The 26,968-nt window shown below is 34.0% G+C and overlaps 1 protein-coding gene across 9 annotated transcripts in view; it reads right to left on the bottom strand.

The window, feature by feature from the left end:
* Positions 1 to 26,968, bottom strand: part of NKTR (natural killer cell triggering receptor) — a 51,423-nt gene that overhangs the window by 6,903 nt on the left and 17,552 nt on the right. For 6 of the 9 annotated variants that reach the window (XM_031959796.1, XM_031959798.1, XM_031959804.1 and 3 more), the window contains 7 exons: positions 17,541 to 17,570; positions 16,130 to 16,275; positions 14,588 to 14,813; positions 13,827 to 13,979; positions 11,012 to 11,099; positions 6,403 to 6,548; positions 437 to 3,337 (listed from right to left, as the gene is read on the bottom strand). In XM_031959796.1, the coding sequence (XP_031815656.1) occupies positions 437 to 3,337; positions 6,403 to 6,548; positions 11,012 to 11,099; positions 13,827 to 13,979; positions 14,588 to 14,813; positions 16,130 to 16,275; positions 17,541 to 17,570 (3,690 nt within the window). Of the gene's footprint in view, positions 1 to 436; positions 3,338 to 6,402; positions 6,549 to 11,011; positions 11,100 to 13,826; positions 13,980 to 14,587; positions 14,814 to 16,129; positions 16,276 to 17,540; positions 20,499 to 26,968 lie in introns of those variants that run through there. The other 3 variants (XM_031959837.1, XM_031959819.1, XM_031959846.1) reach the window with 3 other exon arrangements.

Below are 26,968 nucleotides of genomic sequence, written 5' to 3'. Positions count from 1 at the left end.
CAGCAACCTCCCATTACAATGCTCTTCCCTAGCCTTCAATAATTATAGTTTCATTCTTTTCACTATGTAGACTATAGTGAAGACAAAGCTAGACATTTATGGAAATTTTCTTCTTCCTTATTATTGGTATCTTCACCTAGAAAAGTGTACAACTTTGTCAACTTGACTATTTATCTGAAGACTATTCTTAAAAATAATTTGTTTTAAATTTTTCCTTCTAAATAACTCTATACAATTATTAGGGTCATAACTTCTATGGAAAAAAGTTTCCTCATTTATAAAATGAGGTTAAATTAGGTGATCATAAGATTCCTTTTTAGTTCAGGTATCTCCCAACTCTGACATTCTATCAAACAGTGGAATTTTTATTTGGGGGTGGGAAAGGAGGAAGAAGGGGAAATGAGAGGAGGAAAACAAAAATCAGAAAATTGCTCACCGATAAGAATAAGTAGAACTTCGAGATCGACTTCTTGAGTGACTATAGGAGATAGACCTTGTTCTATGTCTTGATTTGGTTTCAGATTTACTTCGGGACCTACTTGGACTCCTGGATTGGCTGTTGTCATCTCGACTGGGAGTCTGTTCATCACTAGAGCTCTCTTGATTTCTTGGTCTCCGGTTTAGTCGTGCAGTTTTTCTCACTTCATCAAAGAGAGAACCAGGACGAACTTTGTTTTTGCTTTTGATTTCTATTCTCAGGCCTTGTGGTTTTGTGTCAGGTACAGAAGGTAAAGTTTTAACTTCCATAGTACTGGAAGTTGTAGTTGCTGATAGATTACCCACACCTTGTAAAGGCTTCCATTTATTATCAACTATATTACTCTGGCTTCTTTCACTCACATCTGACTTAACAGCATTTTCAACAGTATTGGCAAAACCAAGATTACCACCATCCTGCTTTCCTACTTCAATCACAGTCTTATTCTCAGTCACATTGTTTTCTTGATTAATAACCACAGTTTCTAGATTTTCATTCTGTAAATCTTGGTTTAGGGTAATGTTTATATCTGGAGTACCAAAATTCAGATTGCTTGGAGGGGAAATCTCTAACTTTACAGGTGAATTGCGTTCTGGAGTACAAATCTCCATATTATCATCTGTCTGTACCACATCTTCTGTTCCACTCTGAATGGTTTCATCATGCTCATTATTTTTTTGGGAAGTAGATACATTTTTTTCTGCATTTAAAATGCTGGTAGAAACACTGGGTTTACCATTGTCTTTAGAGAGTGGATTAGAATCTGCTGAGGTATTAATCATATTATGTTTGCCTGAGTGGCTGCTGTCACCACAAAGTTTCTCGGTTTTCATATTCTTATCTTTAATAATATCACTATTTTCAAAATCTTGTTTTTTCCCTTTTATATCCTTGGTAGCTTGATTTTCATTAATCTCTTCTTCTTCCTCTTCACCAAATTCCAGTGGAGGTTGCCAATGAAATATTTCCTTTCGTTTCTGAACCTTATGTTTTTTTTCTTTTTTTCCTTTGGATTTCTCTTTTACCTTTTTAGTGTGTTCTTTTTTAAGATTCTTCTCTGATCTGTGTTTGTGTTTCTTTGATTTTCCTCGATGGTTTTCAGAATTGGAATGGGAGCTCTCTGAAATGGAAGATGATAGGTGCTGTCTGCTTGGCTTCCAAGCACTCTCATTATCTGAAAGAAGGATGTTTCCTGAAGATTTTGGCGTAGGTTTGGCCTTGACATAGGTCTCAACAAACTCTACATCAGATTCTGATGTAGCCTCTCCTTCTTCTTTATCAGAAATTGGCCTAGAATCTTCCTTACTTTTATTTACTTCTCGCTCTGAATTAGACTCAGAGTCCCATCTACTGCCAGCATAATTCTTCCTTTTAGATTTTTCTCCATTAAGAAGATGGTCAGATAAATTCTCATTCAACATCTTCCTTTTGGAATGATCACTATCCCACTCAGATTTTGATTTCTCGTCATCTCTGTTAGATGATGCACTTTGTTCCTGTTTTTTATTACTGATGACTTCTCCTTGGACATGTTTATCTCTTTCCAGATTTGGCTGTGTAACTTTCCCAAATGACTGTTCACTATCTGAAGAATAATCTAAAGATGACTTGCTTTCACTATCTTTTCTCTTTCGTGAGGATTCATCACCACCTTTGGCAGACTTATTATTAAGTGTTCTTTCAGAGCTACACACCTGCCTTTTCTTTGAATCATTAATATTCTTCTCATTGACTCGAGATTTTCTTTTTCCTCGTCTTCCATCATCACTGCTAACAGAATATGAAGATGACCTACTATATCTGGACCTATCACTGTATTTACCACGTGAATGGGATCTGGGAGTTGACAGAGACCGAGACCGTGAATGAGAACTAACTGGACTCCTTGATCTTGTGTATGATCTTGAATAAGACCTACTTCTAGAAGACCTGCTTCTTGATCTTGGTGAACTCTCTGAACTTCTATCACTATGATATTTTGAATAACCACTCCAATCACTATCTGAACTCTTTTCCCTCTTACGATAAGAGGATGAAATACTGGGCTCTTTTACATTTGTTAAACTGTACGTATTTGGGGGAGGAAGTAAATGTGTTGTCTTTGCCTTCATTTCTTGAATTCGTTCATAAGAAGGCTTCCAGGGCTTCTGTCCAGGTTTCCATCGTGAAGGTGGAGGACTATCACTTAAAGGTATTACAGGAATACTCTCAGCTACTATTGGCTGCACAACAACTTTGTCATTTGGTGGCACTGCTGCTCTTATGGGTTCTGTTTTGACTGGTTTGTTTTCATTTAATCTAGGGGCTGTACTTCTTGGAGATTTAGATCTTGTCCTCTGACACCTGGACTTGGAATTGGATCTGGACTTTGACCTACTTTGAGAAGGTGATGAGGATTTTGATGCTGTCCTTGACCTAGAGCTTCCTTTGGAATATGAACGGGATTGGGATTTTGACCTGTAGTACGAATGAGAATCTCTGCTATACTGGGTTGAAGAGCTTTGTTCATCTTTGTCAGACTTGGACCAGCCCCTCTTAGATGAGTGCTGAGATGATGACGATGAATGAGATCTCCTTTCTCGATCACAAGATTTCATTTGCCGGATTGAAGATCTAGAGGATTCAACATTTGAAAGTTGAGAAACTTTCTTTTTCTTGGTTGGTTTGTGTCTCTTGCAGTGTTTCTGCTTTTTAGCTTTCTTTTTATGTTTTACTTTTTTCTCTTTTCTGTGTTTTTTGCGATGACTGTCAGAATGTCTTACTGTACTAAGATCAGAATAATAGCCATTATATGACCATGATCTTGATCTTTGAGATAAGCTTCTTTCATCCCACCGGCTTGAACATGGGTCACTTAACCTATAAACAAGGACACAGAGTCAATTTCATTAACTAGATTTTTTTTTTTTTTTTTTTTTTAGTATCTCAAGGTTAAGCACAATAAAAGTGTTTTTGTTTTTTTTTTTTTTTTTGCTGAGGCAATTGGGGTTAAGTGACTTGCCCAGAGTCACACAGCTAGGAAGTGTTAAATGTCTGAGGCCAGATTTGAACCCCTGACTTTAGGACCAGCCCTTAGCTACCCATAAAAGTGTTCTTTAAAAAACATTCTAGGTTGCTACTAAAAAACTATTCACTACCAAAACCATGCATAAAACCTTAAGAAACCCTTGTAACAGATTAAAAAAAAAAAAAAAAAAAGATTCTCTAGTGTCATAGAAAAAATAAAATAATGTAGAGAATTTAAGGCTTTCCTCAGAAGTAATGCCAACAAGACAACACAGTATAATGAAAAGAGCTCAAGGATATGATTTCACAAGTCTTGGGTCTAAATTATGGCACTACTACTTTTTTGCCCATGTGAGCCTGAGCAAATTATATAACTCCTCTAAGCCTGTTTTTTCACATGAAAAATGGGAGATTGGACTAAATCTCAAAAATCTTTTCCAACTCTAAATCCTATGTATATGATCAATTCATGGCCTTCTTCCAAAGCAGGCCTTTACCTAGTGGATAATTCCACAAACATCCTCACTTCAGCACTATCTTAGACCCAAATTGCAAATGCTCTGGGGTTTCAGGAGTGCATGTCTTGACCAATTATTCTAGCAAAGACATCATTCCTTAAATGGATGCCAGATATGGAGTAGAAGACTATGCTTTGAAGTAGGATATATTACAGTGCATGGGGTAACAAGAGCTGACTTTGAAGTTAGACAATATACAATTAACTCCTGGCTTGGCTACTTAGACTTAGGTCTTCCTTGGCTCTAGTCTCCTCACCTGCAAAACAAGTGGGTTAAACTAGATGCTTACTTATTTGACTATTTCCTTATTAAATTATAATTCAAGTATTTACTTAGTGAGTACCCACTCTGCCCTGGTAACATCTTAAGTCAATGAAAATATAAAACAGTCCTTGCCCTCAATAAGCTTATATTCTTTACATTCAATACACTTACATAGTGGACGGAAAACAAACAAACACACACACACACACAAAATTTACACCATAATTTAAGTTTTGCAAAATGCTTTATAAATCTCATAATTTGATCTTCATAGCAATCCTTTTAGGAAAGTACTCTTAGTACCCCATTTACAGAGGAAGAAAAGAAGGCAAATATTAGTTAAGTGAATTGCTCAGAACCCAACTGCCATGAAGTGTCTATAGGCTGATTGTGAACTCAGGTTCTTCCTGATTCCAGAAATATTAAGTATTTTCAATGCACAGAATACTAACCATAAGACCTCTAAAATTCCTCCAGTTCTAAAACTTAAGATCCTAACACTTCTCTATACTATAGCAAGGAATATGCTTCACAGATTCGAACCAAACCCCAGAGAAAAAAAGTGGCCTATACAAAATCAAGCCCCCTTGCACTGTCACCCACTGCCCAGCACTCTTTCTACTGTGCCATGTTGTCTCATTTGCTATCAGATCTTGAGAAATATGTCTAGGAAACACCTTTTTGCGTAATTAAAAAACAAACAAAAATTTATCATCACTACCAAACTGAATACAAAGTCAGAATCTTTTTACATACATACATACGTACATATATACATACATACATACATATATGTATGTATGTTTCAGAGAACCTCCCTTCCATGTAGTTTACCCCTGAGATATATGTTGTGTGTGTATGTGTGTTTCATGTGTTGTATGTTCCTGTCATTACTTCATATGACATCAATTTAAGATTGTGACTTCTAATGAAAAGGGTCATTTCTAATCCTTCATTCCATACAGCCAACAACAAATTCATTCATACAAATCTTGAGATTACTCCATCAAGAAGAGAGACCCTGTCTCATTTCTAAAATATATAAAGAACTGTGTCAAATTTATAATACAAGTCCTTCCCCAATTGATAAATGTGTCAAAGATCCTTTTTCAGATGATGAAATTAAAGTCATCTATAGTTATATGAAAAAAATGCTCTAATCACTACTCATTAGAGAAATACAAATTAAAACAACTCTAAGATACCACCTCATACTTCTCAGATTGGCCAAGATGACAGGAAAAGAAAATTATAAATATTGGAAGGAATGTGGGAAAACTGGGACACTAATGCATTGTTGGTGGAATTGTGAAATAATCCAACCATTCTGGAGAACAATTTGGAACTATGCCCAAAGGGCTATCAAACTGTATATATCCTTTGACCTAGCAGTGCCATTACTGGGTCTGTATCCCAAGGAAATCTTAAAGAAGGGAAAAGGTCCCACATGTACAAAAATGTTTGTAGCACCTCTTTTTGTGGTAGCAAAGAATTGGAAAATTGAGTAGATGCCCATCGATTGGGGAATGGCTGACTAAGTTATGGTATATGAAGATAATGGAATAGTATTGTTTTATAAAAAATTACAAACAAGCTGATTTTAGAAAGTCCTGGAAAGATTTACATGAACTAATGCTAAGCAAAACAAAAAAAAAGCAGAAATACATTATACACAATAACAGCAAGAATGGTCAATGATCAACTATGAAAGACTTGGTTTTTCTCAGTGGTTCAGTGATCCGAAGCAATCCCAATAGTCTTTGGACAGAAAATGCCATCCATACCAGAAAAAGAACTAAGGAAACTGAATGTGGATCAACACATGCTTTGTTCACTTCTTTTTTTCTGGGGTTTTTTTTTTTCTCTCTCCTATTTTTCTTTCTTTCTTTTTTTGCTGAGGCAATTGGGGTTAAATGACTTGCCCAGGATCACACAGCCAAGGAAGTGGGGCAAGAGTCTGAGGCCATATTTGAACTCAGGTCCTCCTGGTTTCAGGGCTGGTGCTCTACACATTGTGCCACTTAGTTGCCCCTTGTATTTTTCTCTGATTTTTTTTTCTCTCAACATAATTCATAAAGTAATGTGTATTAAAAATAAATAAATTTACTAAGAAAAAAAAGGAATAAAGACCCTTACTTATCTCCTTTACTCCATTTTTCTCCGCTGGGTGGTCTATATGCTCTTAACCTCTGCATTTCTTCCTTCCAATGAGGTGGTGTTTCACTGCTTTCATCATCATCAGATTCAGAACAAGACCTTGATCGAGGTGGTGTATGATATCGCTTTAAGAATAAAGATAAAATTTAAAGTCTCAGTAAACGTCTCCTTATAATACTGTTTGATTTTAAGTAGAATCTGGTACAAGACATTATCTGATATAATTATGCTGTTCCTTGTGGCTGGAATTTCAATAATATCCAATTCTAAAGCCCACTTTAAATAGTATCTCCTTCACAAAAGGGGTAAGGGGTAAGTGTGGTTAAGTTTCCTAATAAGGGATGCAAAAAAAAAAAAAAATCTTGGGGCAGGTAGGTGGCATAGTGGATAGAGCACCAACCCTGAAGTCAGGAGGACCCGAGTTCAAGTCTGATTTCAGACACTTAACACTTCCTGGATGTATGACCCTGGGCAAGTCACTTAACCCCAATTGCCTCAATCAAAAAAAAAATCTATATGTAGTCTTAAAACTGAAAGAGGGTAGAAAGAAAATAGCCTATTGTAGGAAGTAGCTATAATATATGTAAAATAGCAGGTATCAAATAATTTGCAATGGACAAACAAAAATCCAGACAAAGGAACCAAAAATAAAACACAAAATCCAGAAAAAGGAACCAAAAATAAAACCTGGAGTCTCAATGCTATGAACAAAATGTAGTGAGAAGCAAAATTAACTACAAAATTAATGCAATTAATGCAAGAAGGCAAACTTATCTTGGGCATATCAGTGATGGTGCGATGGGATCCATAATTTGAATATGGTTCTAGAAGGAGATGCCTCATGTGAAAAGCACAAAATAGATATGAGAGATGGTAAAATAAAATTACATGTTAAAAAGAGATACTCATGTGAAAGCAGAAACCACAAGAAAACAGACACAATTGAGAACATTTGGGAGAAGTTCAATGAAAAGAGAAACTGAAATCATAGTATATTATAGACAGGAAAAGGAAATAGTGAGAGCGATAGAGCAAACAGATGATTAACCCAACATAGAGACAAGACAGATTAATAATGGAAAAATTAAATTATTTGGATATGTTTACATGTTCCATATAAAAAACAAAGAAGTTAATCATTTTCTGATTTGTCATAGTAGTAATTTCATCATTTAAAAAGTTGAAGAAAGGCTTAAAACTGTTGCTATTCTGTACTAGATTCTGACCAACAAAGAGAAACAGCTAAAGTAGAAATGATAGGCACTTGTTAGGAAAGTGACTACTCTTACATTAGAATTTGTGATAAGAGAAGAAAATCAGGCATCTTAAAATGTGGGACAAAAAGATTCAGAATTTAGAGAAAAGAAAACAACTAGGTTATATAATCTAATATTATATAACAACAAAAACTCTCACCTTTATGTAGAACTTCAAAGTTTTGCAAAGCAATGTATATCTATTTTATTTAATTTAGTCCTCACAATAACATGAGGTAGAGTACTAATAATAGTATGATTTCCCCCCCAGAAAACTGAATCTCAGAAGTCAGGTGACTTGTCTTTTAGTATCAGAAACAGTGTTTGGATCCAGATCCCTCTAAACTCCAAGTAGAGACTCAAACTCTTATGTACTCAAACATTTGGATGAATGTACTAAGATTACATTTAACTGGTATAAAAGGAAAACCTCATATTCAGATTAAAAAAATACAAGAGGAAAATGATTAAATAGAATTTATCTGAAAAGGACTGCGTTTGGTAGCTTGAAAGCTCAAGATAAATTAACAGTGTGAAACAGCCACCAAAAATGCCAATGGGATATTAGGCTGCCTTAGAAGACACATAATATGCAGAAGAAAGGTTATAATCGCACTCAAATTCGGTCCTGGGGAAGATTAAAAAAAAAAAAAAAAAAAAAAGATGAAGACCCTATCTCTTAGATATCATAATATGTTGGAAGATATGACATATATATATATATATATATACATACATACACACACACACATATATATGATCATAATATCTAAGTATATAAGAAGCACAAATTATGCCTTTGTGAAGTGTGAAGGGAGAACTCTTTACTGATTTAGAGGAAAGACTACAGGGAATCACAAAATTTCAAGAATTAGAAGGGGCCTTGATCTTTAAAGCTATTTAACTGAAGTAATTCCTGACCAAGAATATCTTCTACAATCTACTGAGCAAGTGGTCAACCATTTTATTCCAAGAACTTGAGTAAGAAGAACCCCACTACACTTTAGGCCATCTATCCAATCTATTGGTGAAAATGTTTTTCATTATCCAAAGAAGGAAATCCACATCTCTTATATGTCTTCCCATTCTTTATACTATTCTGAGGTCAATCAGAAATAATCTAATCCTAGTTCTGGGGAACTAGGTGGTACATTGAATAGAGCGCTGGACCTGGAGTCAGGAAGATTCATCTTTTTGAGTTCAAATCTAACCTCAGACACTCAGCTGTGTGACCTTGGGCAAGTCACAACCCTATTTGCCTCAGGTCCCTCTCATCTGTAAAATGAGCTGAAGGAAATGATAAACCTCCACTACCTTTGACAAGGAAAACCCCAAATGTGGTCAATGAAGAGTTGGACATGACTGAAAATAACTAAACTACAAATCCTAGTTCTTCCATAAGGCAGTCCTTTCCCTTCTTGTAAGCAACCTTTCTATTTCCCCTAAGGTTATCTCATGAAGACAAATTAGACTAGTCCAGCTAGGCCCCACAGATGGGCAGAACTAGGAGACGAGTGTAGAAATTACACAGAGGCAGATTCTCAAGGTATAAAGAATGGTAAGATAAGAAAACAAAAAACCCAACCTGGACTTCATTACTAAAAACAAATAACTCATTAATATGAATTAATTAATATCAATACTCAAAATGCATGTCTTTTTTCTATCTAAATAAAATTTTTATGAGCATAATACATATCTACACTGAGGTTATACTTGAGCTAACAGAAAGGGAACATTCCACAGGAGATCACATCTTTACTATCACCCAATTAACCAAATGATGTTGAAAACAAGCTGCTGCTGTACTTGTTCACGGACTACAAAAAAATTTCTTTTGATTCAATAGAACAAATGACACTTGAAAAGACCACAGGTTCCTGAGCACATCAAAATTATACAGGATCCTTAATATAGTAATTGAAGACAATTTTGTTCAATAATTCTTTGATCATTAATATCAGGCAAAGTATAAAACCAAGAGATGGATCATTGACAAAGATGTGTGATTGAGATAGAGGATAACTGGTCCAAGTCCAAAAGGGATTCTCTGTACATGATGAGGTACTCCACATACTCCAGTTTTTGTATAACACTGTTAATTATATCAATCCTTGGAACACTGCAAAACCTCCAGGACAAGATTTATAGTCATTCAAAAGAGCATGGTTTAACTATTCAAATAGGAAAAATCTAGTAGATGGATAGTTATTAACCGGTATATGATGGATAATTAAATGAATTACAGAGTCCTCAAATAGTATATGTATCTCTATATCTCTATCTAGATTCACATGTAGATCTAGATATATCCTAGAGGCTACAAAAGCATAATAAATTGGTACCAATATTGAATAGGAAGATAGCAAGCTGGAAAGCTTTTGAGATACCACAAGTCATTTTAATGTCTTAAAATTCTCCCTGCTTCTCCCTGAATCCTTTTAATATTAAAAGTTGTAGGGCTTGGAAGAGTACAGTCTCCAAAAAACTGAAAATGAGTATTACTCAGAAGACAATGGATAAAGGAGAAGTCTATATGAATGTGAATAGTATGCCACTTAGAACAAACCAGTAATTTCCATACAGAGCTATCTCCAAAGCAATTTCAATAAACTTTGGATATAAAACATCATCTGCATCCAGAAAAAGAACTATGGAGAGTGAATGTAAATCAACACATGCTACGTTCACTTCTTTTTTCGGGGTATTTTTTTCCCTGTGGTTTTTCCCTTTTGTTCTGATTTTTCTCTCCCAACATGATTCATAAAAGAAATGTGTATTTTTAAAATACATATATTATTAGGAACATAGGATTTATTTTTTTTTTAATAAAGCTGGTGATGTGTTGAGTGATGAATAATCTGTGAATTCTACTGGTTTTCTGGTGATGTCAAAAGTAAATAAAAGACAATATGTTGAATGAATGCACAGAAACAAACTTGGAGAACATGGATAAGACCCATATGAGATAGGCAGCATGTACTATTACAATCTGCAGTGGAGACAATATTCATATTGATTAGAACACAGATCCATTTTAATATCTGAATTGTCTTCCAAAGAGTCTAGTCTAATGTTCTGAAATGGGTATTTAATAACTACTTCTTGAGGTTATAAAATTAAAATAGATCTCATATCATCTACACAAATAACTTGTAAAAGGAAAAGTCAGGGGCAGCTAGATGGCACAGTGCATAGAGCACCAGCTCTTAAGTCAGAAGGACCTGAGTTCAAATCTGACCTCAAACACTTAACACTTCCTAGTTGTGTGACCCTGAGCAAGTCACTCAACCCCAATTGTCTCAAAAAAAAAAAAGTCAGAAGATACACACGATTGTGCCTCGTCCTTTAATTTTCCGTCCTGATTTTGATACAGATGGCTTCTGATCACTTAAAACAGGTGCAGCATCAGGAAGTTTCCTGGAGCAAAGGAGAAAAAAAAAAAGCAACAAAAATAAAGACATGAAAATTAAAACTTTCCTTCCCTGAATATTACACTTTAAAAACATAGCAGGATCTATAACACATTACAGCCAGCAATTCTGGAATATATTAAATAACTGCATTTTGTCCCTTGAGGACCAAAATTATTCAAATCATTTTTGATGAAAATCTTTTAAAAATGCATTATCCACTTTTCTGTCTTCTTAAAGCATACTTCAATGTCATTTCCTCCTAATTTGGGCTCATTACAATGATCATCTGTTATTGTACTGTTCTGTACATAACATTGTGATGTCTTTAAAAATAATGACATAGCTATCTTGCTCTGAATTTTGCTTAGAATCAAAAGGATCTTGGTTAAAATCCTAGCTTTGCCATTTACTTGGCCAAGATCCCTTCATTTCTCTGAAGGAAGCAGCAACATGTTATGAAAAGCACTGGATTTGTAAGACTCTGGGTTCAGATGACAGCTCTGCTATTTATTATCTTTGTGACACTGGATAAATCACTTAATTTCTCTGGGTCTTATTTCCTCCCCTGTAAAATGGTGGGTGGGGCTGGAGGGAGTTAAACTAATAGCTTATAGCTCTACATCTATTTTTCTTAGTTTCTTTATCTGAAAAATAGGAATAAAAATCATATCACTTATCTAAATGTGAATTATCTATAGCTATGTTAAGCAGCCTTAATAGTTCTATATCTTTTCTAATTCTGTCCCATTTCTTTCTACCAGCTGCTATTTTTCTCTGCTGTTAAACTATTTGCAATGTCTATAATCTGCTGCCCTGTTTTACAGACTATTTTAAATTAATGGCCCTAAAAATGGTTCTACCCTCTCATGCAGAATAAAATGCACCACGGGCTTTGGCGACTATCAACTGTCTTATTCAGATTTGCTCTATGGATGGTAGCTGAGATTCAAGTTATTCTAACCCCAATTCAATTAAATGAGCATTTATTAAGTACATTTATTAAGTACAAACCATGCTGAACCAAAGAACAGTATTATGGGTAAGACATAAAAAGTCTGAAGCATGGGGCCAGACATATAGGAGACATTTCCTTATAAACTACCTGGCAAAGGAAGAAAGGCAGAAAAATTTGGACACAAACATGCCATAAATGAAGGTCAGAAAACTAACAAGGAAAGTCTAGGCAGTGTATCATGAGAAATCTGCTAGGAAAACATTACTTTCATCTGCAGCTAGGGACAAGAGTAGTAAAGGCAGGACAAGAATTAAAGACAAAAAACAGTCCAATCTGACTGGAATACTGAGTACGTGATGTGAACTAGCATGAGCTACTGAAGGGAAAGCAATCCTCGCTCTCCAGGCCTTTCTTGGCTATCCTAGGGCATTGCTTTCTTTCAGTCGGTCACAACTCCCTTCTGGAGGGGAATCTCCAGACTCTGCCACACCATCCCCCTCCCCACACCACTATGCCATACACACAGAGAGATGTAACCCCTCCATTATGGAATTTCATCTGGGCCAGAGCTGTCCTGGACTAGAGAGTGGAGCTGACCTGGATAGAGCACCAGTATCCAGCAGGAATGGATTCAGCTATCTATCCTTCTGTCAAAAGTCTACCAACACAGTCTAAACTTTCCTTCCCACCCTTTCTTCAGAGAACAAGAATGAAACCAGTCATTACCATTACCCTTAAAAAAGAACAACAACTTACACTGCCCCATCATGGCTCTGTTCACAAACTCTGTCCCTGCCTAGCCCAAAGGTCCCTTCCCGATTCTTGTTTGATGATCTCACAGATGTTAAGTAACTTAAAGGCAGCAGAGGCCATCTCATCATGGTTTTTACTCTTTACTGGGCATATGGTAAAGTACTTAATATTTCTTTTATGAAGGAATAAGGCTAGAAAAGTTGAAAAGAGCCATACTGTGGAAGTTTCTGATGCAGGATCAGGATTTATGCTTTCTTTGGTAATGCAATAGAAAGTTACTACAGATTTCTGAGAGGGGGAACATAATTAAAGTACTACAATAAAACATTACATAGGTAGCTGTGTGAAGGAGATAAGCGAATATAAAAGGGATAAACAAGAAACAGGAAGACCAATTAAGAGAATAATCTAAAAGTCTTAATAATTCTCTTTTAAGAATTTAGGAAAAAAGAACAGTTGAGGTCTTGAAGTAGGGTGGTGACTGTGGAATCCAAGAGGAAGGGACAGATTGCAACAGACACTGCCAAGCAGAAATGAATGCCTTAAGAAACAAATGTCTAAGAGAAGACCTCTAAGTCATTAAGACCTCTAAGAGAACTGAATTAGCCAACGTAACATCAATAACAGAATGACATAAACATTCTGTTTTTACAACAGAGGGACTGTCACTGACTGGCAAGAGAAAGGAATCTGTGGCACCAATTACATTCCAGTCATGATTCTTATTAATTTTGCACTATTGAAATTCCAAGTTATTTGCAACTATTATATACAATTCAAAACTCAAATATGATTAAAGTTTCTTAGTCATTAATCTTCCTTGTTCCTTCTGAGGTAATTCTTTTCAAACAAGTGTTGGTAAGACATACTCTACACTAACCCTCAGTTTGGAGTATTAAAAAGCTATAGCCTCTTCTTGAATATCTTAAACTACCACGTTTTAGCAAGTAGTGTAACAAACAAAACATTAGCTGAAAGGATTCCACACGAGAAAAAAACAAGGTTAAAAACCATTCTACTTACGGTTCAGGTTCCACAGTGACAATTGGCATATCTCTTCTTAGTAAGAAACGATTTTCAGGTACAGGAGGAATCTCTTCAGGTCGAACTACTGGCTTTTCCCTTTTGGTATTTAAATCCATTCTTTTCTCACTTGTATCACTCCTCTCAGAGTGACTTTAAAAAGCAAATGAAATCATCTCCAATTAAAATGTAAAAAGTTATTTCACAAGAAAAAAGTCATATGAAAATGTCAAATGTTAAAATGATGGCAAACTTTAAAAGGTCAACTGTATAATGTTAATTATATAGGTAATCACAAATCACAAAATTTCAGAAAAGCTCCTTCACAAAAGATAGTCAACTCATTTATCACCCAAGGGCCAAATTTAATATTTTTCCTTGTCAGAAATATTCAAACCAACCCAGATAAGAGAAGAAGAAAAAAAAAAAAAAAAAAAACATATGCATGGAAATAAAAGGTGCTCACTCTTGCTTGCTTTCTCTCTCTTTCTCCTCTCCCCCACCCAAAAAAAAGAATTATGTATTTCTCCCCCAAGAGTCTAAAATATTTTCCATCTTCAAGCCCATGCAACTTGATAGAAAATGAGCCTGTAATGATTTTCCAGAGTTTGAATGAGAACAAAAAATGCCGTAATTCTTCAGTTTGTGAACTGACTCAAGTTTTCTGAACTATACTCATATGTATAATACTTTCAGATAGTTGGCTTTTATGTCACTACCCATCACTTTTCTTAACAAGCCTATGTTGTATTATCACTTACCCCTTCTGACTTGATGACTGTTTAATCCTCTGCTCTTCTTGCTTATTACTCTCTTCCTTTCGTCTCTTTTTAGAACGTTTTACTTTGAGCCTCCTCTTGTGTTTTCGCCTTCTACTTCTCTCATTTTCAGCTTCACTATCAGAAGATGATTCTGAAGAGGAGGATGAATTAGAAGAAGAATCTGAGTCTTCTGAATGAGTTGATAGCCTCCGTTTTTTCTCCAAAGCTTTTAAGAGATATTAACAGAAAAACAGACAGTTATTAATGCCTAACTGATGAAAAATGTGATTACACAACTATATAATTAGAACAAAATATCTAAAACTAAACACAGCAATAAGCAGATCTCATACAACTGAGCAAACTCAGAAAACACAGCTATTCATTCCCTTGTCCTATTCTTTCACTCCCCAAATAGATTTAGGAATAAAGCAGTAAGATAAGAGGACAAGTGTCCATTAGCTGGTTTTTAGATATTTTTAAGTCCATCATTGTAAAAAAGAAGGTAATAACAGGATGAAAACTAGAAGTGGTGAAAATGGAGGAGTTAATAATTCTGATGCTTCTTTTCAACCTGGTACTATCTTTTCCCAAATACAAGAGTTCATGCACAGTGTATACAGTGCCCAAATCTAAGCTCCTGTATTAGGAGAGAATCCATACATATTACATATTAAAACATGACCCCAATTTTGCTTAAGAAGAAAACTACTACTTCAAAGTAGAATTACCACCTTAATGAGAAAACAAGGTCCAAACAAGGCATTCACCTGATTGAAGAGTATCTTCACAATTTCCTACCTCAGAGTTTCCCATATTTTGGGCCCTGAAATTATGTTCACAGTTCCCTACAATTGTAGCATTAAGGGAATATGTATATGTATTTATATGCATTATATATGACACAAAATGAAAGAGGCAAACTGAACATTATTTCCATAAGGAAAAATATGGCACAAAATGAAAGAGGCAAACTGAACATTATTTTCATAATGAAAAATTAGTCCACATTCTGATACATAATTCCATATTTAATATTTTGAGACAAAAAATTTATGCTAGCCGAGAAAATTTCTCACAAAATCCTTACTAATATCAAAACACTTAAGATTTGAAGGCCTCTGGAAGCTGTTCTTTGCACTTTTAGCTTACAGATTTGGATGACTAAATTGATCTACCAACCAAGTAAATGCAGGTGTTCCAAAAGACTTAGTACATTTTGAAGACCTGGAGACTTAAAAGTATACTATAACTTTTAAACATCCTACAAATGATCATAAAGTAAATTTAGTAAAGTAAACAATTTTTAAGATTACTAAAAAACATATTTCACTGAATCCTTCTTACTATTAAGAATTTAAAGCTTAGCAAAACAAAAAGATATCCCAAAATAACAGCTTTTCCATGGCAACAGTTAATTGTTCTTTATTTTCCTATTACACACATCTATTGATCCCCAAGATCAATAGACAACATTAATATTTACTTCTGCAATTTATTTTAGGGGACTAAAGAGGGAATGAAAAGTAGAAAATCTCTTACCATCTTTTGCTGATTTTGTAACAAGTACTCCACAGTCAATAACTCGTACATCTGCATAAGGTCGGCTTGCTGCATCAGTTTTCAGATTTTCAATTTGTTCAATCACTTCAAAACCAGAAATAACCAATCCAAAAACAACATGTACGCTGTAACAATATAAAGTTCACAAAAGGATTAGTTAAGTAAGTAATAATGATTACTTTAAAAGTCTTTATTTAAAATGCGATCTACATTATATACTTCAACAACAATACTAGATGATGACCAGTCCTGATAGATCAGGCCATCCTCAGCAACGAGATCAACCAAATCATTTCTAATGGAGCAGTAATGAACTGAACTAGCTATACCCAGAAAAAGAACTCTGGGAGATGACTAAAAACCATTACATTGAATTCCCAGTCCCTATATTTATGCACACCTGCATCTTTGATTTCCTTCACAAGCTAATTGTACAATAATTCAGAGTCTGATTCTTTTTGTACAGCAAAATAATGTTTTGGTCATGTATACTTATTGTGTATCTAAGTTATATTTTAATATATTTAACATCTACTGGTCATCCTGCCATTTAGGGGAGGGGGTGGGGGGGTAAGAGGTGAAAAATTGGAACAAGAGGTTTGGCAATTGTTAATGCTGTAAAGTTACCCATGTATATATCCTGTAAATTAAAGGCTATTAAATAAAAAAAAAAAAAAAAAAAAAAAAGAATGATGTAAATAGGTACCAACCCCATAAAAAAAAATAAATAAATAAATAAATAAAATGCGATCTAGCATTTCATTCAGTTGGCAAAATAGAATCTAAACTTAAAATTTGTATTAGTTTTCTAATTAGTATTTTGAATATATATGTCAAAATAAAATGTCATAATAATTTTTAAGTGCTTTGAGTTTTATAAAGCACAACATTCATGTAATCAATGAGAAAGGCCAATGTAGTTAATGTGAAATGGTAGAAAAAAACCTGAAGGGTCAAGAGACCTAAAGTTGAAGTCCGAGCTTTGCAATTTACTAGTAGTTGAGTAACTTTACCCAAGTCACTTAAAACTCTCCAGGCCATAATTTTCCCATCTTTAAAAATCAATGTACTAGGGCAGCTAGGTAGTGGTGGATAAAGCATCGTTCTTGGGAGAAAAATCTAGACCTAGTCAATGTTAACTGCGTGAGCCTGGGCAAGTCACTTAACCCTGATTCCCAAAATGAAACAACCAAAAAAAAAAAAAAAAAAATCTGTATGCCCAAAGCACTGACTACAGAATCCTTTCAGTTCTAATATTCTGTGATTTTCTGAAGACCAAAAAAGAGGCCTATCAACTCCATGTATAAATCAATATCCGCTCCACTGCAATCAAAGGATCTCAATCACTTATCCTACCATTATAATGCCAATGTAAACGGACAACTCTTACCCATCCAAGTGTGGTGCAGGCTTTGTGGTTCTGATTAAGTAAACGTCAACATGGAGAAGATGGCAAAACCCAGGCATTCAGATGAAGAGTGTGGAATGATTTAAAGCGAATGGTATAGAAAACAAAAGAGGTGAAGGTAAAGAAAAAAGGAAAAAAAATTTAATTATTCATTTGACAAAAAAAAAAACCCTTAAAACTGTTTACAGCATCCATTTTACTGATGAATTCAAATTTTGAGATTTAACATTATACTGAATTATAGAATCAAATTACCAAAGAAATGTTTATTTTTTAGGAAAAAATACATGTATAATATACATTTGATTTAGACTCATGTCCACAAACACAGGTGAAAAACTACTTAAGACAATGAGGATAATTAAAAAGAATAAAGCAATTTAACATTTGCCCTACAAGGGGTTAAAAGCACTACCAACATTTCTCCAATGAATTTAAGTTTAATTCCTCTACTATGTAGACTATTTTTCCACACCAAGTCTGTGGTTTAAAAAAAAAAATCATCAGTGAACCCATCCACACTAAGCCAGCTTCAGGGAGATTTTGACAGTACTGTTCAAAGAACTATTCAGCTCTCTTCCTTGTTTGGTATTCACATTACTAGCAGCAAAGGTGAAATTCTTTGCAGAGTTCAATATCTTGTGAAAATAAACTTCGAGGGAAGCACATGGCCCATTATGACACAATATTCTGGACCATGGGGGAAAAAATATAATGTTCCTGTTTCTGCTGGAGCAATTCAGGTTCAAATTATGCAAGTATATGATTATGATCATGAAAATTTAAACATATGCTAATTACCCTGTTGTGCACATTAAATGTGATGCTGAAATTCAGCTAAGCAACAGGAGATAAACAGATTCGGAATTACACCTCATAAGCCTTTCAGGTTATGAGGAGAAACAGTTATTTGGGAGAAAGGAAGAGATACCATGCTGCATAAAAACTGTAAACTTTTTAGCTTATCCCAAGGAGATTATCTTACTCATTTATTAAGAGAAATTCTAAAACTTATAAACCAAAGAAAGAAAAATCCATGACTTCAATAGCAGCAATAAAAATCATTATTCTAAATGTTATCTCTTTATTATATCCTCAATTTAAAAAAAGAACTGTCATGATCATGTTCATAGTCAAATAAACTCAGCCATCCAGAAGATGCTATTTGGTCAAAAAAAAATTATGAGAACTAAGGAAAAATTCTCCAAAAAAAAAAAAAAAAAAAAGATCAAGAACCTGTCTTTGCCTTCCAAAGTGACAAATTTTAAAATTATGGTTGGACTAGAAACTCAAGCTAATGTGGTTAAAAAATGAATTTAAAATGCAGGCAAGCAAAGATGCAGAGAACTAGTAATTCTTAACAAAATACTTAAAATTATCAACTAGCATCAAAATACTATTTTGGACAATATGCACTTTTGAGCATAGGAATGTTTCTATTGTAAGTCACCAAACCACACTCAAAATGGAAAAAATAAATTTCTAGGGAAAACTACTGTTACATTGTGAAATAGATGTTAGAACACTCAAAAAGAATCTAAAAATACTAGGTGACTGTTAGGGACCACCATATAAGGGAAATGGACAATACATATAGAAACTATTATCATGGGGAATGCTTATGATGATGTAGTTAAGATATAGTTCTTTCTCCTCAGATTCCCCTATCTTTCGCAAATCATTTCATACTGGACAAATAATCAGAAAGTATTCATTCTAAATTTGATTCTTTTATGCATCACTCAACCCTAAAACATACTGGCAAATAGATTTACAATACAACTTTTGTAGGAAATGCTGAAATGACAGCTCTCTGACTCACAACAGTGCTCTAACAAGTGAATATGGAATGGTTATGACACAGTCAATTTTAACTTCAATTCAACTGAGACAGAAGATGAAAGTAAATGAGATACCTGCACTAACTGTATACTAACTACCTACCTCACAGGATAAACCTTAAAGGTTCTGTAGGTCTCTTGACCTACAGAAAGGTGAGCTATTATCATGGTGAGGAAAACATTATTTTGAAAGCAAAGCAATTATTTCTTTCAAAGAATTTTCTTTAGCTGTCCTTCCAAGCATAAACAAAAATAAATTTCAATTGCATTTGCACTTCAGAACAGGAAAATGTAAATCTTTATTTAAAGGGGTTAAACAAGAATATTGAAATGTATTCAAATTAACATGCACAGTCTAACTAGTAACAGTCAAGAAAACTAATGTGAAACAGATTTTTTAATGCCCAGTCAATATTTTCTGCATTTTCTCTTTGGGTTTCAACACAAAATCTGGATGAATAGCTGAGGAGACAAGCCAAATCAGCTAACGCAAAAAAATCAGGTGATATGTTTAAAGTTAAAATGGGCAAAGAACTTTTAAGCAACTAATTACATTTATGTTTCAAAATCACAGCTTTAAAATTTAACAATTTTAGAAAGTCAAATTAATAAATAAACTTGTCTAGTCTAAGTACACACACACACAGGTATCAGGTATACAAAGTAACAATTTATAAAAAGCATTTACCAAAGATCAAAACACTTCCACACATATTATTCCGAATTTCTCAAGTTCACCAGATATGGGTTATTGGTTTTATGTAAAAGATATCTCTACACTAAAGCGACTTAATAAACTCATTATAGTCATATCTTTTTCATTAAAGGAGCTTAGTGGAAACAAGCCACTGAAATTTCTTTTTAGTGAATTAACTATCTAATGATTGTCTGACATATACTGTGGCCAAAGTTCATTTTCTGATCAAGCAAGAGGATTTTATTTTATTATTAAAAGGACTCAACATACTAACACAAGATTCAATGCACATAACAATATGATCAAAAAGATAAAGGCAAAGACAGAGAAAGAAAGGAGAGAGCCTTAGAGTAATGAGACATTACCTTTGGAGCGCACGGTGTAACACTGTTTCTGTAAATTTTACACAAAAATGGCAAGAAATAAATTGTAATACATTTTAAGACAAGACTGAATCTATGTTTTAATATCAATACAAATTTGAAATTAATTATTTTCAAGTTTATGCAAAGCAAGAAAGCTTTTAAAATGGAGGGCTCTAAATTTTCTTTCACACATAATCTAATCTGTAAAAGCTAGATTAAATTTTTCTAAAGCATTGATTGAAGTGGGAATCTGTTTGCTCAGAGCCTTAATACTGCAAAGGTAACAGTATCAACAAACCCTAATTATCAAACTTTGTAAACACTTCTTTTTCCCAAATCCCAGAAATTGGCTGAGACAATTGGTATCTTTCTTTAAAATAAGGGTACAGTGTTGTCAATACAAAGTTTTAAAAAAAAAAATCCAAAAGCCAGAGAGCAGTTTACTACCATTCTAGCAGTCTAAAGTCAAAATTTCAACGGAAAATTTGGGTTAGATTGTTCAAAGGAAATATTCACATTGAAAAGGAATTTTTTACTAATATACTTCATCTGGTGAATAAGCAGTGTTCAATGCTTATAAAACTCAGCAATTTTGAAGTCCCACATCACATTGGCCCATGACCAGGAATCAACAAAAGAATGAATGTCCCCACAAACAGCCAGGACTCTGCAGTTATTTAATCCTGGAAACAAACCAATCAAAACCCATCTGGAACTCAAGGCCATGTACTCTCATTGGATTAAAAGAGTAAAGAGAGTTAAGAAACATTCCAGAGTGGAGAGAACCCCTGTCACCTCAATTTAATTTTCTTGTCCTATCTATTTCTGGTATCTATCAGCGTGAAAATTAAATGATTCAACAAAGGTAGAAATAATTTTCAAACCACTTAGAAAATATATAACACAAAGTACTTCTTTTGGCCAGAGGAGAAACAAGCTACACTTATGTACCAATCAGCCAATCAATTTAATAGTATTGAAAAGCTAAACAGAGCTATTTCTGCATGTTCGTGTGAACAAACAAGTTGTCTTATTTTGAAAGAATTACTTCAAAAATTATAACAGTGGAAAAATTCTGGCAGCAGATTTGGCACACACTGATCTTGAACCATTTAATAAACTGTTTCTAATTTACTAACAAAGGCATTTGTACATAAATTAGTTCCTGCCAACAAAGCACATTAAAACTCCCAAAATAAATGGACATGTTTTTATGTGGAAACTGCAAGCCTGCTGAACAATGAAAAATCTATACTTGCTAGGAATTCAAGATTCTGTGATTCTAGGATTCTCAAAAAAATAATACAATAACACAATTAAGTAAATACTTTAAGAGCCAGTCTAAACTTACCTTTAAAAGTGCTAGATTTTCCATTATTATAGATCTCCCAAAACCACTGTAAACTGATTTCAGAGGTCCCAAAGTTTTAAGATGATAACACTTATGCAAGAATTATCTAATATTACTGAGTACTAAAATGTTTAAAATCCCAAAATGTAGAAAGCCTTTCTCTAACTTGCTTCTAGTTTTAAAAAATAAAACATACCAAATTCCATCATTAAGATCAAAGCTCTTCCAAGAATTCACTTGAAAAAACACTTGCTAATTTGAGGCCACTGAAACATGAAGCAACATTAAAGTTGTGGTCAATTGGGATTACAACTAACAAATAAATGGGTCATAACTTTTGTTTCTGGAAATAAATGCCAATATTAAGAAGAGCCTTTAAAAGGTGTTCCAAATAATAAACACTACAATTTCACGTGCTACTTAAAAATGTTAGTCTTCTTATATTGGACTACTTGCTGTCAAATTGCAGGCAAAAGTACTGCTATCCAATTGTCAAGTGTTTTGATATTAAAAGTATCACTAGGGGCTGGTAAAGAGCTACAACAAAACAGAGCTGCCTCATATTCCCCATATGCTCACTTAAATCTATAGATTACCTAACAATAATACTTGGCTATCCTTTATTTTAGTGGTTTTTCAATTTTTTTCACAACCATGTTATTTTTTAAAAAGACAAATACCAAAATTTTTCTTAAGATTCAAATAAAAATTTCCCCTTTTACTAAAAATCAACTTCCCATAATATATTAATGTCCTATAACAAATTTAAAAAAAAAAAAAATGCAGCATCCTAAGGTCTCAGGAGAATATTTGCAATATAAGTAAGCACTACTCTAATAACTTTCATGAGATATCTGAGGAAGCAATTACTAATAACCTCCATTTATACAATGTCCAAGACACTTTTGCAATATTGCAAATTACAAATATTATGAAGAGCCTAATGTAAATCAAAAAAAACAAAATTCTCAAATTTAATAAATGTTAAAAACTGTCCTGCATACCTGGAGAAACAAAAAGAAAGGAGGAGAGGGCAGGAAAGAGGGAGAGAGAAAGAGAGGGATAAAGGGAGGAAAGAAGGGAGGGAAAGGGAGAGAAAGAGAGAGAGAGGCAGAGACAAGAGACAGAGACAGACAGACTGAGAATGACTGGGACTATATTTCCTGATTTTTTTCCCCTAGACTGCAGACTTCTATGAGATACAAGCCTTAGAAAACATACCAAAACAATCAACTTGTATAAAGCTATTCATATAACACCACTGTCTTTCTTTTAAAAGCCCAATATAAATAAGACCTTCTCTGAGTTACTGATAAACAGCCCATTTTACAAAAAGATAATGAAAATCTGGGAGCCTGAATGAAGGGTCTTGAAAGATTATTAATACTAATAATTAAAGAACGATAACATAAGTAGTTTTTCCCCAGCATTCCTTTGATTTTCTTGTATTCCATAAAGTCCTCCTATTTAATTAAAATAAATCCACTGGCACAGCAAATGGGTATTAAAAGATTTTTGCATCTGGAACATTTGGACTCTTGCCTATCAATATCTTCCAGCATAAATTTCCCATAAATGACTTATTTCTCCCCAGCTATTCTAGTTCCTTGAATGTCTTCCTCTATAAAATGAAGGGATTTGACTAGGTATTACTTCTAAGGGCAATTCTAGCATGAACACTCTAAGATGCTATGATTCCCATTTACTGTGGTTTCATTTAGATCTTTCTCTAAAAATTGTCAGACAAATAGAAGAGAGTCAACATTCTTATTCAACTCAATCCCAAGTGATTGAACTGCAGCATATGCCCTGAAACATACCAATTTCCCAAGTTTTCACTCAGGATTCTAAGCATAAATAAAATTAAAAACATCATTTATTTCAAGTGAATTATGATGCTTTGTTAAGAATTCATATTTTCTCAGGTAACAGTACTTTCATTAGTCCCTTGCTGTGTTCTCAACAACAAAATTTTCACAAACAGGACTAAATAAATAGCTATTTTAAAGAATCTAATTTCAGGGAAAGCAATCTTCCATGAATTCTAACATATTTAATACGTGTTGGGAAAATAGAGAATAACAAAAGCATACAAAACCAAAGAGTCTACCTGGAAATCTTTAGTTTCCATTCAGAGAACATCTTACCCAGAGACAAACACCTTTTTCTAATGCCACATCACTTTTATACAACTTCAATTTCCCTGAGGGGGACTCCAATGTAAAAAAATACACTCACAAGACACTACCTTGCAAGAACTTCTAAAGATCCCATTAGAAAACTTACAAAACAGATCCAAGAACCTCAGGGTTGGTCCTCTGAGTTCACAGTTATCTATTCCAACTTCTTAAGTAAGAAGTAGTAAACAACAATCACCTCCCTCTCCCTTTTAATGTAGTTGACAAGTGCTTTTCCAATCATTTAAAAGATCTATTTCAACTAAGAGGAACCCACAGCTTCTAGGGCTCCAATTTGCTTTAGTGTTGGGAAGTTTTTCCTTCTCCCCAGTAGAATTTGTCCCCTCTGAAACTTCTGTCCATAGCTCCTAATTTTGTTCCTGGGGCAAAACAAGGATAATCACTCTTTCTCATGATAGTTCTTCAAACCTTTTAACCCCAACCATCCAAGTTTCCTTTGACATCTCTAATTTCAACAAATCCTAATGAGACTGATCTCAAAGCCCTGGCCCATCCTGGTGGTCTATTGGACACTTTTCATTTTACCAACCCATTCCTAAAATGTAGTTCCCAAAATGAACATACATTTTTAAGACCCCAATGAGGTCTGACCTCATTGGTCAGGCAGAATATCAGTGAAACTATTGCACCTCCTTCCCCAATTTTAAGCACTATGCCTCTAAAACTTGGCCTAAGATTGCATGAGCTTTTTTGCCTAGCATTATCACACTGCTGACCAAAAGTGACTCTAAAGTACACTTTCATCTCTAGGCTGCAATCCTGACTTCCCCAGACTTTGTCTACAATGCTCTATAATGCCCTCTTCATTCTCATGGCCTTGGACTCTGCACACTTTAAATACCATTTCTCCTCTTACTTCTTCCTCTAGCTGCCTAATCCCTTTCCAGAACAACCATTTTTTAAGGCTAACACTCAGGCCATCCATATCATGCTTGTATGATGGGTACTTTCATCTCTACTCTGCCCTACTTTCTTATATGTTATCTTTTCCCACTAGAATGCATCCTTAAGGATAGGGACTTACTATTTGTATTAGCAATTCCAGTGCTTACTGCAGTGCTTGGTACATAATAAACATTTAAATAAATGTTTATTGCCCTACTGACACTAAAATTCCTCAATCATTTTTTTCAGAAGAAGTTCTGGTTAGCTATGATCCCCCATTCTGAATCTTTTTTTTTTTTAAATCCCAATTCAATTTCATCTTACTAGATTTGGTAAGAAAATGGTTAGCATCCCTTTTCCCGTTCAGCTTCTAGAATCTCTGGAACAAAGTTATGACTAAGAAAGAATAAGGTAGAGTAGAATGAAATGAAGGAGTTTAAGAAAGTACATGAAACAATAATATGCCAATTACAGTAATAGTACCAGAATGGTTTTAAAAGCCCTCTGGAAATCTCCATCATTCCAAATTTATTAACTATATAGCATGTCTATGTTTCCTAAAAATAGTACATTATTCTTTTTCTAAAAATTGACCAACTCCAAACTTTTCACTGGATTTGGGATTTAAGAGAGTAACCATAGATTAGAAATATTCAACATACACTCTTCCTGTTATGGATACTATTCTCCATTTGTATCTACTCATTCAGATTTTTCACTAACATAACAGTTTTCAGGGTTAAAGGAAAATATCTTACTTTAGGAACTGTGAACATTGGTTATAAACCAAAGGGAATGGTTTCAGTTTATGTAAAAATAGCAAACAGATTTCAGTTAAGAATAATGTAGGCAAAATTACTATGCAATTTGGCTCAATGACTTTGTACTTTTATACTCCCTTTCACTCCAGGAATCTTTTCAGAACAAAAATAAATCCAAAATAGAAAAGTTATTTTTTTTTACCTCAAAGTGCCACTTGTATGGTTAACTATTGACTATACAATACATATACCGTCATACACCTATACTTTAGTGTCCACACACATACCTTGAGTTGATCTACTAAGCATGTCAATATAGAGATCTATCACACACACACTCTCACACTCTCTCTCTCTCTCTTCTAGAAATGTCTATATATTAAGTAGCTTTGAAATTGGTTTGATTATTGGTTTGGCTATTAAGCAAGATATCAAATAAAAGTCAGGCTGTCTTTGAGCTTTAAAATTTCTTCTTAATACTAATTTGTTGAGATATGAGGCTTATAAGCTTATGTTTGAATATGTCCTTCTGAATTTGTAGATTTATATACATAAAGACCTGACTTTTATTTATGGTTCATACTCAACAGCATTCCAAAGGAAATTAAGCTAGATGAACAAATGCAGTTATAAATGCAGTTACTTTTCTACCTAAATATTCTTCAAAAGAACATAAACATTAGGTATATTATAGTAAAAAAGTATGACTTTTTTAAAGGGGGGGGAATCTTTTACTAGTTTACCGATTTTATATTGGAATTAATAAATTTAAAATTTGAGTTTTTAAAAACAATCTATTCTAAGTATGAAGATAAATGACTGCTATTTTAAAATCAAAGTTTAAAATTTATTAATATGTGAAAAAGGAAATCTAAAAGAAACTTTAGAGCCCTCAGATGGTAGCTTCTTGACTGATGAATCATTAGTTTGTCATGTTCAGAGTTCAGATAAGTTTAAAAATGGAAATCTTGACCCCAATCAAAAGCAAAGTTGTTACATTAAATTGATTTCAAACAACAAGGATTAGTTTTTCATCTAAATTCTTTTTGATTAACTTACTTTGGAACTCAAGAAGAGTCAAAAGAAACCATTTGGTATTTCCCAACTATATAATGCATAAGCCAGTGTTTTAAGGTACCTTTCTAAACTAATCTTCCAACTTCTGGCACAAAACTAAAATGATTTCCACTTTGTGTTTCCCTAGCTTTCCATTTTTTACAACATTATTTAGGTATAGACCTAAAAATGTCTCTTATCTGAACTTTTTTTAGATCATGTGGGAAATCTTTTTTTCAGGCAAAAGTAAATAAGA

The sequence above is a fragment of the Sarcophilus harrisii genome, chromosome 1 (assembly GCF_902635505.1).
Source record: "Sarcophilus harrisii chromosome 1, mSarHar1.11, whole genome shotgun sequence".
In the NCBI taxonomy this organism is placed as follows: Eukaryota; Metazoa; Chordata; class Mammalia; order Dasyuromorphia; family Dasyuridae; genus Sarcophilus; species Sarcophilus harrisii.
This window is presented reverse-complemented; position numbering and strand designations above follow the sequence as displayed.